Consider the following 15,878-nt stretch of genomic DNA (forward strand, 5'->3'; position numbering starts at 1 on the left):
GTGGGTAAGATAGGCTGGGCTGTGGCATGTGAAGAGTTAAGGATGTTAGGGAGAGAGTGGGGCAGCCACCTTGTGGATGGGGAGTTGGGGTGTGCGGTAGGGGACCCCAGATTTGGGCGGAATGGGGCAGGGGAACCCTGGGTTTGGCAGGGGAGCCTCCAGTTGGCAAAACGGCTGAGCAAGCCAGGATGCTGGGGACAGGCTGAGATCGCTCCCACTGGCATCTTCATGCTCCACCCTGGGCAGGGATGGATGGCTGGGGAGGGCACCGTGCGCAGCCTGCAATGGGGGGAATGTGGCTCCTAGCACGGACAGCAGAGATGGGAGGGGGGAAGAGGACAGGTCAGTGCCCTGGGGAGGGGGTCCTCTGACCCACCCCCACCCCACTGCAAAACAGCACACCCACACCCCACTGCTGGCCACCGAGATGGAGGGGACAGCTCAGTGCACAGGGGAAGGTCCTAGATACTCCCCACTGCAAAATAGCAACTTGCCATTGTCTGTCTGCAAGCCAGATGCTGAGGAAAGGAAGAGGAAACCTTCCAGTTGTGCCTCTGCTGCTCCTCTGACCCCAGCACCCTCCTCCCCAAAAAATCCCTGTCTTCCAGACCCTGTCCCCGACACACACTCTCCACACAGATTCTAGCAGGCAGGACAAATGGATGGGGCTGTGAGACCGGGAGCTGCATTGAAGGGCCAGGGTTGCAAGGGGAGTGGAAAGATGCAGTTTGGGGGGGCAACACCCTTACATGCTCCCCAATCTCCAATCCTACCAGTGGACCACCTTGGACTGTATTGTGGCCCACTTTCATCTCTCAATATTATCCTATTCAACTCAAACCCACCCCCAAATCCTTACACGCTCTTATAAAACCCCAAAGGCACAATGGCTTTCCTCCAAGAATTTCATTTATCTACTAATAGTGCTCACCACCACCCTGAGTATAGATCCCTCCCTTCTTGCATGACAGGCTTTTTGAGCTGGGACAGTCTGAGTTCTAGACGGGTGCAGAGGAGATAACGGTAGCTCCACAGGGTTCTCTGGTGGCAGAGGAGCAGGAAAAGAGCCCAGACGTGGACTAGATCCTGGAACAGACTCTGTGGCTAGCTGGGCTGGGGAATGTCCTAGGTCCATGTTCTGAGGATCTGTTTGGGCCCAGGGAATGCACTGGAAAGGAAGCACCAACGGAGCCAGAGCTGCAGCTGGGAAGTGGCCACTGCTGCCACCTTCGTTGTTACTATGGGGGAAAATTGCAGCATAAGTGGGAGAGATTTCTGGGTTAACCAATAAACCATTTGTTTAACCATGATTCAACCAATAAAACTATTGTTATGGAGGATATTTATGTGCTATAGAGTGGCCCTAGCTTCAGTTGCAGGTGGAAGCCATGCCAGTTCCTTGCTCCTCCTTCCTCCAACCTTCCCACCCTCCCCACCATGTGTGATCCAAGCGTGTGGGGGGGGGGATGGAATTTAAATGTGCAACTATTGATTTATTCTAGCAACTGTTGCATTGATGGTGGGAAGAAATCAGATATCAGGCTACAGGCTTAGGAAGCTTAAGTACATGTTCTTGTCTTCCAATAGCTGTCACTCTGTAGTACAGTTATTCCAATCCTAGTATTACAGCACTGTGGCAGGAAAATTGCATTTTAAATCCCAGGGGCTATACCATGTAAAAAAGTCCCTTCGTGACAATGGCATACTTGTGTTGTCCCATGCGTGGCACAATGTCTGGGGGGTGGGAACATGGAGGCAGTTTCATCGTCACCAAGTTTCTGCATCCTAGTTCAGAATCCTGATGATGTTTGTTAGAATTTTTTCCCACCTCTAGCTAGTGATGCTTAACTATTTTTCATAGAGGAGAAAATGAAGACAGTGAGTGATATTACTGGCAGGGAAATCTTCCAGCTGTGTATCTTAGCTCTCTCCGTTCATTTGATGTGCTGTTCAGGCAGCCTGGATAAAATGTCTTCTCGTTGATAAACTGATCTTCCGCCAGAGGCCTGGAAAATTTGCTTTCTCTTCTAATCGGGGTCTCCAGCAAACTAACATCCTCCAAAGGTTGTCCTTGGCAGTAATCATGTTGAAACCAACATTGGTAAGAGGCCCAACAAATGGTAGGAAGCATGTAAAACTACATTCAAGGATAGATTTGATAGGAATGACTTTCCAAAGATTATTAACCAGAAATGAAGGAGGAACTAGATATCTGACTTGTACTATAAATTTTTGCAGGACATGGTCAGTCACATGCTGCATTGTACCTATAAAAGTTTGCTTTTACTACACACTTTTAAATCTATACCTGCCATACTTAAAAACATCAGCTGTATGTGGTGGTCTTATGTCTAGCTGAGAGAAAACAGGAAGGAGCATCTACTCCTTAATCTCAGAGCTGAAGACAGGCAGCAGCTGTAATTTTTGTACTTTTTTGAAAGTCTGTGGCTCAGAATACATAGTGAGGTTTTTGTACAGGCTGTCTATGGCTTTCTAACACTGTGCGATCCCAATAGGCACAATAATAGATAGCTCTGTCGTCGGTAGTTATTCCATTTACTACTAGGGTAGAGATGGGCTGGTCAGGGTTATTTTCACAATCAAACTTATCATCGGAGCCTTTGTCAAATTCAACTTTTACAGCTGAGATGTACAGAATCCGCTCTGGAGCTTCTCCAGATCTGTGTCGATACCAGTGTATAACAGCACTCCTGAAGTTCTGAATGCCAGAAGCCTCACAGTCTATACGTGCAGTTTTAGTTTCTGCCCTGGTAATGGACAACTGAGCTTGTCTCAGATGTATTTGTGCACATCCATCTAGAAAGAGAACAAGAAAAGAAAACATGAAATTAACATGAATCTGGAGCAGGATGATTTGTTACTCAGTAATGCACAACTGTGTACAAAAGGGTAAAAAAGAAACGTACAAGACAAAACCAAAGCCAAAATAATGACGTGGAGCAGCAACATTTTACAGGTTTTGCTTGGACCTGCATCTATGAGAAATGTGACTTGTGCTAGGGTGGAAGGAGAGGTGCATATGTGGACTGGCAATGACTCATTTAGTTAACATGTGATGAGGTTTTGTTGGCTGCATATGTTAATTTAAAGTAAGGTAGAGTTATGGCTGAAACTCACCAGACTTTACTTTTATCAGAAAATTATCTGGCAAGAAGAAAATTCTTCAGCTGTCTTTAGACCAGCCTAGATTGTATCATAAAAGTTTTTTTTTTTCTTGTTTATACCACAGTGGTTTCCCATAGGCCTCTGTGTGGATGGTGTCCCCATTGTGTGAGGTACTATACATAGAAATATATGGAGTGACTGTGCCAAATACCCTTTTAGAGTGAAGATATGTCTACACGGCAGCTGGGAGTGGTAGCGGGGCTGGAGTTTGCACACTAAAAATAGAAGCGTTTGGTCTGAGCTTGGTAGCTGGCCTGAGTCTCCATTGGAGTCATAACATCCATGCTGCTATTTTTAGCACACTGGCTCAAGCCCCAGTAGCACAAGTCTGTCTGCCCAGAGCTGGGAGTCTCTGCCAGTTACATTGTACACACTCTCACTGGGTTGTGGAAAAGGAAACAGTAAGGGGAGGGATAGCTCAGTGCTTTGAGCATTGGCCTGCTAAACCCAGGGTTCTGAGTTCAATCCTTAAGGGGACCAGTTAGGGATCTGGAGTAAAAATCTTTCTGGGGATTGGCCCTGCTTTGAGCAGGGGGTTGGACTAGATGATCTCCTGAGGTCCCTTCCAACCCTGATATTCTATGATTCTAGATATACAATGTTTAAAGCCAGTTTTTCTGCTGGTATCAACTTGCACAGCTCCATTGATTTTAATAAAAAGAACAGGAGTACTTGTGGCACCTTAGAGACTAAAAAATTTGTTAGTCTCTAAGGTGCCATAAGTACTCCTGTTCTTTTTGCGGATACAGACTATCACGGCTGCTACTCTGAAACCTACCATTGATTTTAATGAGGTTTCAACCATTTACACCAGCAGAAAATTTTATACTTAATGTTCAAATATACCATTTCCCTCTTCAGCCAGAGTCACCATGTGCAGGCAGATTTCTTGTAGGAGTTTCACCAGGAGTGGGTCTTGAGAGGGATTTGAAGGAGAAGAGTGGTTTAGGAGTGTGTGTGTGTGTGTGTGTGTGTGTGTAGGGGTATTCCACACGTAAGTGGTGAAAGAAAGTACCAAGATGTTTGTGGTCAGGGGTGCAGTCTTTTTGCTTGTTTGTACAGTGCCCTGCGGATCAGATCTGTGACTGGGGTTCCTAGCTATGACTGTAACTAATATAAAGATGAAGGGACAGGCAGAGCCATGTTGCTCACACAGTAAAGACTAATTTTCTTGGGGGTTATTTTCTTTCCCTGTTGAATGTAGGAGGTGCTGTCCTGAGTGGTTCTGTTGGCAGTTAGGGTGACCAGATAGCCAGTGTGAAAAATCCATAATGTCTTTTGTATATTGTAGCTCCATTAGTTTTCTTGTGTCTTTCTAGCTTTATTCAATAAGCTATGCTTCCACCTCTGCCTTTCTTTCAGATACCTGCAATCACAAGCTTTTCCTCACGGGTTCTAAGAATCTGACTCCATTTATCCTCATTGCTCTAGTAACCCACCTTAGACTATAAAAACATTGAGGCAGGGACTCTTATTCTGTAAAGTTCCCTGAACATTCATGCTAAGATTGAAATTATACAGCATAATATTAGTTCAAGCAGAGAGTAAACTGCTGGCACACCATGTGTTTTCTGTTGAACTGGCATCAGAGACTAAATAAAGGTTGGTTCTTCAGAACAGAACATTGTTCTTTATCAAGTGAACAATAAGCTCTTTGTACCTCAGGGATAATTAAACAGCAGGAAAGCAGCCTAAATAAACTTACTCCTCGATATACAATGTATATTACGGAGTAATATCAAAATGCGGTGTTAAGCAGTCAGGCTGTTTTGCAGTGCCATTTGTTGACTTGTGTTCTGATCTAAAGCCCTTTGAAGTCAATGGAAAGACACTTGTGGATCTCAGTGGGCATTGGGGCAAGCCCTAACTGGAATCTATAGACAATAACATGAGGCTCTGTACCTGAGGAGGATATTATGAAGGATAAGCCCAAGTTACTGGGAAAATATTTTATTGAACCTGTGCACTGGGTCCAATGCTCCAATTTAACTTTCACTTGCTTCCTGTTTCAGCAGATGAATGATGTCTGCATTGGGAGATTGTAGTTTGTCAGTTATGGGGGTGAAATCCTAGCCCTATTTCCTTCTCCGGAGCCAGGATTTTCACCCTAGGTGTTATGCTCCTCTAGACTGATGACAAACCTCCACCCAGACAGCCCAGCTTTTAAACTAAGGGCTACGGGAAAACTCACAGGTGTGGAGGAGCATGTCGTTCAGAGAGAGACATCCCTTAGGGAGGATCTGTTAATCGAGATTATCTTCATCTTAGTGAGTAGGAGAGGATAGAAGATGATAAAGACAGGGACGATCTGATGAAAAACAGCCAAAGGAGAGTCCAATTCAATTACATCACATAATGGAAGACAGCTAAGTGACAATTTTTTGTAAATTATTGCTAGAAGTCTAAATACTAAGGTGGGTGAACTATAGTGCCTCATATTAAATGAGGATATTGATATAATGGGCATCATAGAAACCTGGTGGAATGAGGATTATCAATAGGACACAGTAATACCAGGATACAAAATATATCAGAAGGACAGAATAGGTCATTCTGGTGGGGGAGTGGCACTAATGTGAAAAAGTGTTGAGTCAAATGAAGTAAAGATAAAATAAAAATCTTAAATGAACCACAGAATCTGTACCATAGAACCTCTATGGATAGTAATTCCATGCTTAAATAATAAGGACATAGCAGTAGGGATATTCTACTGACCTAGGGTGACCAGATGTCCTTATTTTATAGGGACAGTCCCAATATTTGGGGCTTTTTCTTATATAGGCACCTATTATCCCCCATCCCCGTCCTGATTTTTCACATTTGCTGTCTGGTCACCCTATACTGACCACCTCACCAGGATGGTGATAGTGACTGTGAAATGCTCAGGGAGACTAGAGAGATTATAAAAATAAAAAACTCAGCTATCCCCCTATTGACTGAGTACATGTCACCTCAGAATGGGATGCAGAGATAAAGTTTCTTGACACTTTAAATGATGCTTCTTGGAGCTGCTAGTCCTGGAACCCACACGTGGAGAGGCAATTCTTGATTTAGTCCTAAGTGGAGCACAGGATCTTGTCCAAAAAGTGAATATACCTGGACTGCTTGGTAATAGTGACCATAACAAAACGCAATTTAACCTCCCTGTGCCGGGGGAAACACCAAAGCAGCCCACCAAGGTAGCATTTAATATCAGGAAGGGGTACTACACAAAAACGCAGACTTTAGTTAAACAGAAATTAAAAGGTACAGTGCCAAAAGTGAAATCCCTGCAAGCTGCATGGAAAGTTTTTAAGAACACCATTATAGAAGCTCAATTTAAGTGTATGCCCCAAATTAAAAAACCTAGTAAGAGGACCAAAAAAGTGCTACCATGGCTAAACAGCAAAGAAAAGGAAGCAGTTAAAGGCAAAAAGGCATCCTTTAAAAAATGGAAGTTAAATCTTGTTGAGAGAAAAATAGAAAGGAGCATAAACTCTGGCAAGTGAAGTCTAAAAATATAATTAGGAAGCCCAAAAAGGAATTTGAAGAACAGCTAGCCAAAGACTCAAAGTAAAAGCAAAAATCTCTAAGTACATCAGAAACAGGAAGTCTGCTAAACAACCAGTGGGGCCAGTGGATCATCAAGGTGCTGAAGTAGCACTCAAGGAAGATAAGGCCATTGCGGAGAAACTAAATGAATTCGTTGTGTCAGTCTTCTTGGATGAGGATGTGAGGGAGATACCCCAACCTGAGCTATTCTTTTTAGGTGACAAATTTGAGGAACTGTCCCAGATTGAGGTATCATTAGAGGAGGTTTTGGAACAAATTGGTAAACTAAAGAAGTAATAGGTCACCCAGAACAGATTGTATTCACTGAAGAGTTCTGAAGGAACTCAGTAGTTCTGCAATTTTATATTTAACTGTGGTATGTAACCTATCATTTTAATCCGCTTTTGTACCAGATAACTGGAAGATAGCTAATGTGATGCCAATTTTTTCAAAAAAGGCTTCAGAGGCAATCCTGGCAATTACAGGCCAGTAAGCCTAACTTCAGTACCAGGCAAACTGGTTGAAACTATAGTAAAGAACAGAATTATCAGACACCTAGATGAACATGATTTGTTAGGAGAAGAGTTAACGCAGTTTTTGTAAAGGGAAATCATACTTCACCAATCTACTAGAATTCTTTGAAACGGGGGAAGGTAGGAAGGGGCAACAAGCATATGGACAAGGGTGATCCAGTGGATATCATGCATTTAGATTTTCAGAAAGACAAAGGCTCTTAAGCAAAGTAGGCTGTCCTGGGATAAGAGGGAAGGTTCTCTCCTGGATCAGTAATTGGTTAAAAGATAGGAAATAAAGGGTTGGAATAATTAGCCAGTTTTCAGAATGGAGAGAGGTAAATAGTGGTGTCTCTCAGGGCTCTGTACTGGAACCAGTAATGTTCAACGTATTCATAAATAATCTGGAAAAAGAGAGCTCCCCAGCCCAGGTCCGAGGCATCCGACACTAGGTCTAGTGAGGGAGGAGGGTCCCTGAAGGGAATACCCCGGAGCATGTTGCCCAGGACCACCATTGGAGGTCTGCCACCACCCTGGGCGGCACTGTGACTACCATGTCCAGGCTCTCCCTTCCCTGTCCTGGGAATATTTGGAGGCCAGCCAGAGCTGGAGGGGCCTCATACGAAACCTGGCATGTTGCACGACATAGGTGCATGCTGCCATGTGGCCCAGGATCTGAAGGCACACCCGTGCCGTGGTTATTGGAAAGACTGCGATCCTGGTGATGAGAGCTTTGAGCGTCTAGAACCTGTCCCTTGGGAGGGAAGCCGACGCTACCTGGGAGTCTAGCAGTGCGCCTATAAAGGTTATGCGCTGAACTGGGACCAACGTGGATTTCTCCTCGTTTACCAGCAGGCCTAGGGTGCCGCAGGCACCTAGCAGGAAGTTTGTTTGCTGCTGCACCAGGGATCGAGACCAGCCCTTGAGCAGCCAGTCGTCTAGGTAGGGGAAGATGTGTAGCCCTTTCCTCCTGAGGTGGGCTGCAACCACTGCCATACACTTTGTAAATACCCTGGGGGCCGTAGAAAGGCCGAAAGGGAGGACCATAAACTGGAAATGGTCCTGACCCATGAGGAAACGGAAGAAGCGCCTGTGACCCTCGAAAATGTGGATGTGAAAATACGCATCCTGGAGGTCCAGTGATGTAAACCAGTCCCCCTGGTCTAGGGATGGAATAATAGAGGCCAGGGACACCATGCAGAATTTGTAACGCACCAGGAACTGGTTGAGATTCCGCAGGTCGAGGATGGGCCGAAGCCCACCCTTCGCCTTGGGGACGAGGAAATAACTGGAGTAAAACCCTTTGACCTGGTACTCCTGAGGCACCCTTTCCACCACTCCCAAGGAAAGGAGCCATTGTACCTCCTGACGGAGGAGGAGGGCATGCTCCGGGACCCCGATCTGGCACCCAGACAGGGGGCAGTTGGGAGGGGTTGCCACGAACTGGAGCCTGTACCCTTGGGAGATGGTGCTGAGGACCCATTGATCCGTCGTTATACTGGACCATTGGAGTCAGAAAGCCGATAAATGGTTGAAAAAAGGCAACTTTATTAACTGGGTGGGGGGAGCACTGGCAACAGGCCCGGTGCCCCCTCAACAAGTCAAAAACGCCATTTCCCGGGGCACTAGCCCTTCGAAGCACCAGGTCGCTGGGCCAAGCGGGATTGGCGTTGTGACCAGCACCTCTGATCCCTCTGCCGCTTTGGCGGGGGTTCATATCTACCCCTAGCTTGTGGAGCAGGGGGTTGAGGCCTGGGTTTATCCTTTGCAGGTGGAACGTACAGGCCAAGTGTCTGCAGGGTGGTATGGGAATCCTTCATCCCATGCAGATGGGTATCAGTCTGATCAGCATACAGGGCCTTGCCATCAAACGTCAGGTCCTGCATTATCGACTGCGATTCAGAGGAGAGCCCCGAGAGGGAAAGCCACGATGCTCACCGCATGGAGACAGCTGTAGCCAAGGAGTGAGCGGCCTTGTCCGCTGCGTCCGAAGCAGCCTGGAGAGCCGCCTTGGCCGCGATCGCTCCTTCTTGGATAAGCGCCTGAAACTCCTTCACCTCGGTATCAGGGATGAAGCGCTCAAACTTGGGGAGAGATCCCCAAAGGTTAAACTCCTAGTGGCCCAGCAGCTCCTGATGGTTGGCCACCTGGAGGTGGAAACTCATCGACGAGTCAGACTTCCGTCCGAAAGAGTCAAGTCTACAAGCGTCCCCGTCCTTGGGCGTGGGCTGACCATTCCTCTCGCGGTGGTGGACCAACTCTACCACCATGGAGTTGGGGGCTGGGTGAGTGTAGAGGTACTCAAGACCTTTGGCAGGGACAAAGTACTTCCTCTCAGCCTTTTTGGAAATGGGGCAAGGGAGGCCAGCATTTGCCAAAGGCCAGCGGTGATACTGGCAACTCCTTGATGAAACGGGAGTGCCACACGCCCCGGGACCGAGGAGGCGAGGACATTAAAAAGTGTGTTGGAGGGCTCCTCTATCTCCTCGGCCTGGAGCTCGAGGTTGGCTGCCACCTTCTGAAGCAGCTCTTGATGGGCCTTAAAATCCTCTTGCGAAGAGGGAGGCAGTACTGCAACCGAATCGCCCTGCGCCATTGAGGTGGAAGGCACAGCATCTTCAACGACAAGCGGCACCGTGGGCTCTACTTCGAGGTCCGGTGCCGGCGTCGGAGGATCGGCACCCACAGCTTGATCCCGGTACTATGGCGACACGGGGTGGCCCTAGGAAGCTCCCGCCACGGAGCGAGGACCGAGGTGCACCGGAGCCTGAGGCCACGGCGCTAGCTGGCACCACTGACCCTGCCATGGGTACAGCCTGGAGTAGAAGCACGTTAGGCGCCGGAGGTGCAGGTTGATCCGGAGGCACGGCTTGGCCCCGAGATAGACGACTGCGCGTCGACACCCAGGTTCGGGAAGAGCGAACGGTGCCATGAGAACGGCTGGAACGGCCCCGATCATGATGGCTCGTGCCCCGGGACTTCGACCTGGAGGAGGACGAGATGTAAACGTCCGAGGAGCTGCGTTTGGACTGTCCACGGCACCTGTGGGCCCGGTGCCTCGGTGCCGGGGAATGCAGGGACGCGCTGTGAGCCTGACCTCTATGGTGCCGGGTCCTTGAGTGGGAGCATCGGTGCCGACGGCGTCGCGACCTGCTCCTCTCGGAGTCGCTGGAAGAAGAGGGATGGTGTCGCCTCTTTCCTCCTGTACGATGGTGCTCAGGACCAGAAGAGTGGGAAACGCTCATGGCAGACTCATGACGCGGGGTCGATGTGCATCGTGAAGCCCTGCTAGGTGCCTCAACCCGGGAAGGTGCTTCAATCTCCGACTCCTCTGGGGAAGGCTGATGGGCAATCAAAGACGGCTTCCCACGGGACCGGGGGCCTGAGTGCTGCGGCATCACCGGCACTGGAAGCGTCAATATATCACGCGCAGCCTGAGCTGCCTCTGGCGTCGAGGGCATGCACACCTCCGGAGAGGCTCCAGCACGGACGGGACTGGACTACTCCGCTCAGTGTGAGTTGGAGGTCTCTGTCCCAATGGGGATCATGGGCTGCCCAACTCGGGTCTAGCTTCACCCCTAGTCTTTTCCTGGTGCCTCTGCGATTTCCCCGTCCTCTTAGCTGGGAACGGTGCCGGGACATCGAAGGTGCCTCACTGCGCACCGAGGACCCAGTACCAGGAGCAGATTCAGAATGATGCTCGGGAGGCACTTGCCGCGTGTCGAGGATGTGGATCCCGGCATGGTGCCGGCTCGACGCGCCGGTGCCAGGGCCAATGCCGACTCCATTAAGAGCGCTCGGAATCGGATCTCACGCTCCTTCGTCCGTGGCTTGAAGGAGCGGCAGATCTTACACTTCTCACTAATGTGAGACTCGCCCAGACACCGAAGACACTGATTGTGTGGATCACTTCTGGGCATAGAATTGCGACAAGAGTCACATGACTTGAAGCCTGGGCCATGGGGCATGCCCCGAGCCAGGCACTAACAAAAGAAAAAGGTCAGCAAAGAAATGGTTCAGTGAACTAGATACCACTAAGGCTATAACGCTGCAGCCAAGGCTGGAGCAAGTTCCGACTACCTTCACTGGCGGCAAGAAGGAACTGAGGGTGGGGGAGCACGCAGTCCCCTTTATGGCGCGATATGTCAGAGCCACTCCAGGGGTCGCAGCAGTGCTCCCCCACTACGGATACTGCTAAGGGAAAAACTTCTGGTATCGATGCTCGTGGCGAGCACACACACCTATAGTGGAATACACGTGAGCAATCACTCGAAGAAGAAGTGTTATTTACTCCTTCTCATTAGAAAGAATTAGGGGTCACCAAATGAAATTAATATGCAGCAGGTTTAAAATAAAAGGAAGTATTTCTTCACACAACGCACAGTCAACCTGTGGAACTCTTTGCCAGAGGATGTTGTGAAGGCCAAGACTATAACAGGGTTCAAAAAAGAACTAGATAAGTTCATGGAGGATAGGTCCATCAATTAGCCAGGAGGGATAGGGATGTAAAATCATGCTCTGAAGTGTCCCTAGTCTCCTAGATGCTGGGAATGGGCATCAGGGGATGGATCAATTTGATTCCCTGTTCTCTTCATTCCCTCTGAAGCACCTCGTACTGGCCACTGTCGGAAGACAGGATACTGGGCTAGATGGACCGTTGGTCTGACCCTGTGTAGCCAATCTTATAACCCAGTGGTTCTCAAACTAGGGCCGCCGCTTGTTCAAGAAAAGCCCCTGGCAGCCTGGGCCGGTTTGTTTACCTGCCGCATCCACAGGTGCGGCCGATTGCAGGTCCCACCTGGAGCAGTTGGAGCCTCAGACCCTTTAAATCACCCCCGGGGCTCCCAGATGCCTCTGCAGCTGGTAGCTCCAGGGGTGATTTAAAGGGCCCTCCCAGCTGCTGCCAGCACAGCCACAGCCCCGGGCCCTTTAAATCCTGATTTAAAGTGCCAGGGGATTTAAAAGCCCCACCTCTTCCAGTAGAGGCCACACCACTTCCGGTTGAGGCCCCACCCCCTCCTAAGGACTCTGGAGTAACGGTAAGTCCTTTAAGTTACTTTCAACTCTGAAGTGAACCCATTAAACATTGCGAAGAACTATTCTATCTGAGAACTCCTTAAAATCTGTAACATTTTGAATGTACTTTGCAGACTATCCACAACAAATATGGTACAAATATACCACTTTTCCAAAGCATAAAAGCATAGTGATTAAGTGTATAGATGGAGTGCTACCTGCACTGACCCTGTTTATTTTGGGAGGCTTGTGTGGGGGGACGGAGGGGGAATATACCCCCTCTCCCCCCATCAACACAAACTTCTTATAACTTTTCCTTGAAGAGACCTAGCTGGGGGAAAGAAGTTAGGGCCATATCTGTAAAGGAATTTAGGAACCTGAACTTGGTCACCTTGAGAAACTTGGTCTGAATTCCAAGAATTTAGAAATCATAGTTTGTACACAGGCAGCCATTTTCTAATCATGAGACGAGGAATGATCTCCCAAAGTGGGCTGTACTGGATCTGGATGAGTGTGGAGGTTTAAATGAGACTGAAAGCCTCCCTGTGGAATTCTTGATGATGATGAAAATTGTCCGAGTCCTGCCTTGTTAATTAACAGCAAAATTATCTCTGACCTTTATGGGTATATACAAGGGAGAGGAAGGTTTTAATTTGAGTAAGTTGACCCCTATTAATAGTCTCATTGACTGACAGAAATGTGTGTATTCAGGTATGTAAAAATATCTAGATACATAATTGTTTTCAAAATTGACTTCTCAGTTAGTCTGAGAATATTCCATCTTCCTCTAGCTCAGTTACTAGAATTGATTTTTTTCTTATTTCAATGTAATGCATTTGCTGTGCACTTATTTCCATACACATTTATATCCTGTTCAATGGCCATTATAAAATTTTATCACAGGATTCTCTGATTTTATTTTTACCTCTTAGTTTACATAGAAACATGCAGTTGTAGGATGGAAACACCCTAATGAACGCTGTGAATATATAATATTCCTGATCAAACACTCTTGCCTCTGAAGAATCCACATCAGTATTTATATTTTATATATATATAAATCTTGGAAATATAGGCCCAATCTTGCTCCCATTTATGTCAATGACAAAGCTGTTACCAACTTTCATAGGAGCATGCTGAGGCTATAAGGGTCAAATTCAGCCCTCTCTTTGGCATCTGAAGAGAGCCCCTTTACAATGTAGTAGTTCAGTTCCACTGCAAAAGGGTGAGTGACAATCTAGGGGTGTGTGTGTGTGGTTCCCTGATCAAAAGTCCATTGCAGTGACTGGGAGTTCTTCCACTGACTTCACGGGCCTCTGGATGAAACCTGACGAGGCCTATCCTTCAAGGTGCTGAGCACCTTCATCTCCTATTACAGTCAACAGGAACTCACAAGGCCTCAATTATTTAAATCCCACCAACAGTAAAAAGAAAATTCCATTCCTAATACTAAAGTGGGGAAAGATTCTTCTGAGTAGGTCTTGGGGTTTTTTGTTTGTTTGTTTTTTTATGAAAAAGCTCATTACAATAATGGTGAAATATTTGGAATCTAAACCTGCTAGATGTTTAAACAGCAATTTGTTGGTTTCCTGTCTTGATGGTGAAGCAGCTGAAAAGCGACACATCCTGTTTTGTTATAAAGGATGTTTGTGGTTGTGTGAGTGGAAAAAAATGTGCTGTATGAACTTATTTGTGAAAATACAAGATGTCTTGAGAATAACAAAGGATTACCGGTTCAGTATTTCATTCAGTGATTAAATGTTATTGTTCCTGGCTTTATACATATCAAATGGGTTTGTCTCCCTTCACCATTTGCTCCGGGCTACAGCAGGGAGCACATTCTGAAAACAGATAAAATAGATTTGAGATATCTAAGCTGCTAATGTCCAGGTCCGTGTTCCAAATCTTGCTACAGCCCTTTGAAAATTCTGTTTTTCTGAGGAACGTATTGGGAGAACTTTGCATTGAGGACTGGGTCATTCATTGTTTAAATACATATTATTGCCATTGTAATGATCAAGAGAGTAGAAAGCAAAGCCACCTAACTGAAGTATGAAATCTTAAGTCTTTCTTAGTTACTGTATTGTGTACATAAATATACTAAAAATAAAAAACGGAACACTTTGCTCATACAGAACTTATCCTGTAAAGCACTAGGTAACTCTGGAAGTGCTGAGGATTCCCAACTCTCTGTAGAAGATGAATTCACCCACTACCTTTAGAAATTGCTTAGGATCTTGCAGCATAGATCACCTTTCATTTTGAAGATCTCAAAGTGCTTTAATCAGTCTTCCTTACTGATGTGGAGGATGGAGCGAACAATACATTTAAAACATTTCCATATGATCCAAAACCGGGTTGAATTGCAACCATCGATGAGGACAGCGAAATCCTGCAAAACTTAGAAAAATCAAGAAAACTTCCTGATAGCTCAGTCAGGCTTTGGAATCATCTCCCAAAGAACATGATAGAAGCCCCATTTTGGAGATCTTTACAAATTATTTTCTAGTGTGTTTTGTCTAGTCTATTTTTAACGAACAATCCTGCACTGGCAGGAAGATGGACTGGATGCTGGACTCCATTTCTAATCTTTATGATTTTATGAACCTTAATTACATGTTAATAAATTCTTTGGAAATAAATATGTAAGTACCACACTTCTGTAAATGTCCCAGGTTCATGATTTGTTGTGGACCAAATGTTTCTTTAACATACATGCCAAGAACTTGAATGGATATTAATCTATATTGGACATTCTGAACAGTGTCTGTAAGTGACATGCACATGTACGGGTCCCTAAACTATGTGATGACTGATTACCATTTACAATCCATTGATATTAACAGGAGCCCCACACATCGATCGATATAATATCCAGTTTAATTTGCTTAATTGTAGTGATAATTAAAAATTCTCAGTCAAAGCTGTTTGAGGGTGAAACGAGGTACCAGTGGACATAAGTTTGAGCCAAAGCCTATCCATTCTCAGGACAGGCTGGAATTTGTGGAACCTAGGATAAGGTATTTCATTTCCACTCTGCTGTAATGGACATGGCTAGAGGGAGGTACTGCATTACTGTGATCCCTAACTCCCACAATGGCTCCTTAGGGCCATTCCTAGCAGGGCACAACTAAATGCGCTAAGGTGTAGTGGGAGCAAAACAAGCCACTAGCTGACTCCAGCATTATGGAGGCACAGAGATGGCATCCAGCCACCTTTGTCACCAAGCTCAGTCTTGCACCGAGTGCAGTACGGATGAATATGAAAATCAGGCCCTTTTCCATGGGAAGGAAGCCCCCCCCAAGATTTCCTGTGCCCTTCTCACATTTAGAATGAAGAGCTTGTAAGCTATAAATTTTGCTGCTGGTCTTGTCTTAACTCCTCAAGCATGGCACATGTGCACTCAGAGGAGCCAAGTTAGTTATTTTACGTATGACTACTGAAACTGAGTAGAAAACTCCTGTATTCTGTGTACACTACAGCTCCAGCCAAGGATATGTGCTGAAAATTCCCAGTGGAGACGCAAACTGCTGTTTGTTCCCACCTAGAAAATGTCTTCCCCTCACCTTCCCTATTCACTTTACCCTGCCCTGTCCCCAGTTATTTATTGTCCCCACCCCATTCTCCCTCATT

General features: G+C 46.5%; 1 gene segment (V, D, J or C); it reads right to left on the bottom strand.

The window, feature by feature from the left end:
• Positions 1 to 2,449: 2,449 nt before the first annotated feature.
• Positions 2,450 to 2,985, bottom strand: LOC117871729. The segment is given in 2 exon segments: positions 2,450 to 2,817; positions 2,928 to 2,985. Coding segments are annotated over 2 exon segments (411 nt in total).
• Positions 2,986 to 15,878: the final 12,893 nt, after the last annotated feature.

This window comes from Trachemys scripta, chromosome 2 (genome assembly GCF_013100865.1).
Source record: "Trachemys scripta elegans isolate TJP31775 chromosome 2, CAS_Tse_1.0, whole genome shotgun sequence".
Classification (NCBI taxonomy): Eukaryota; Metazoa; Chordata; order Testudines; family Emydidae; genus Trachemys; species Trachemys scripta.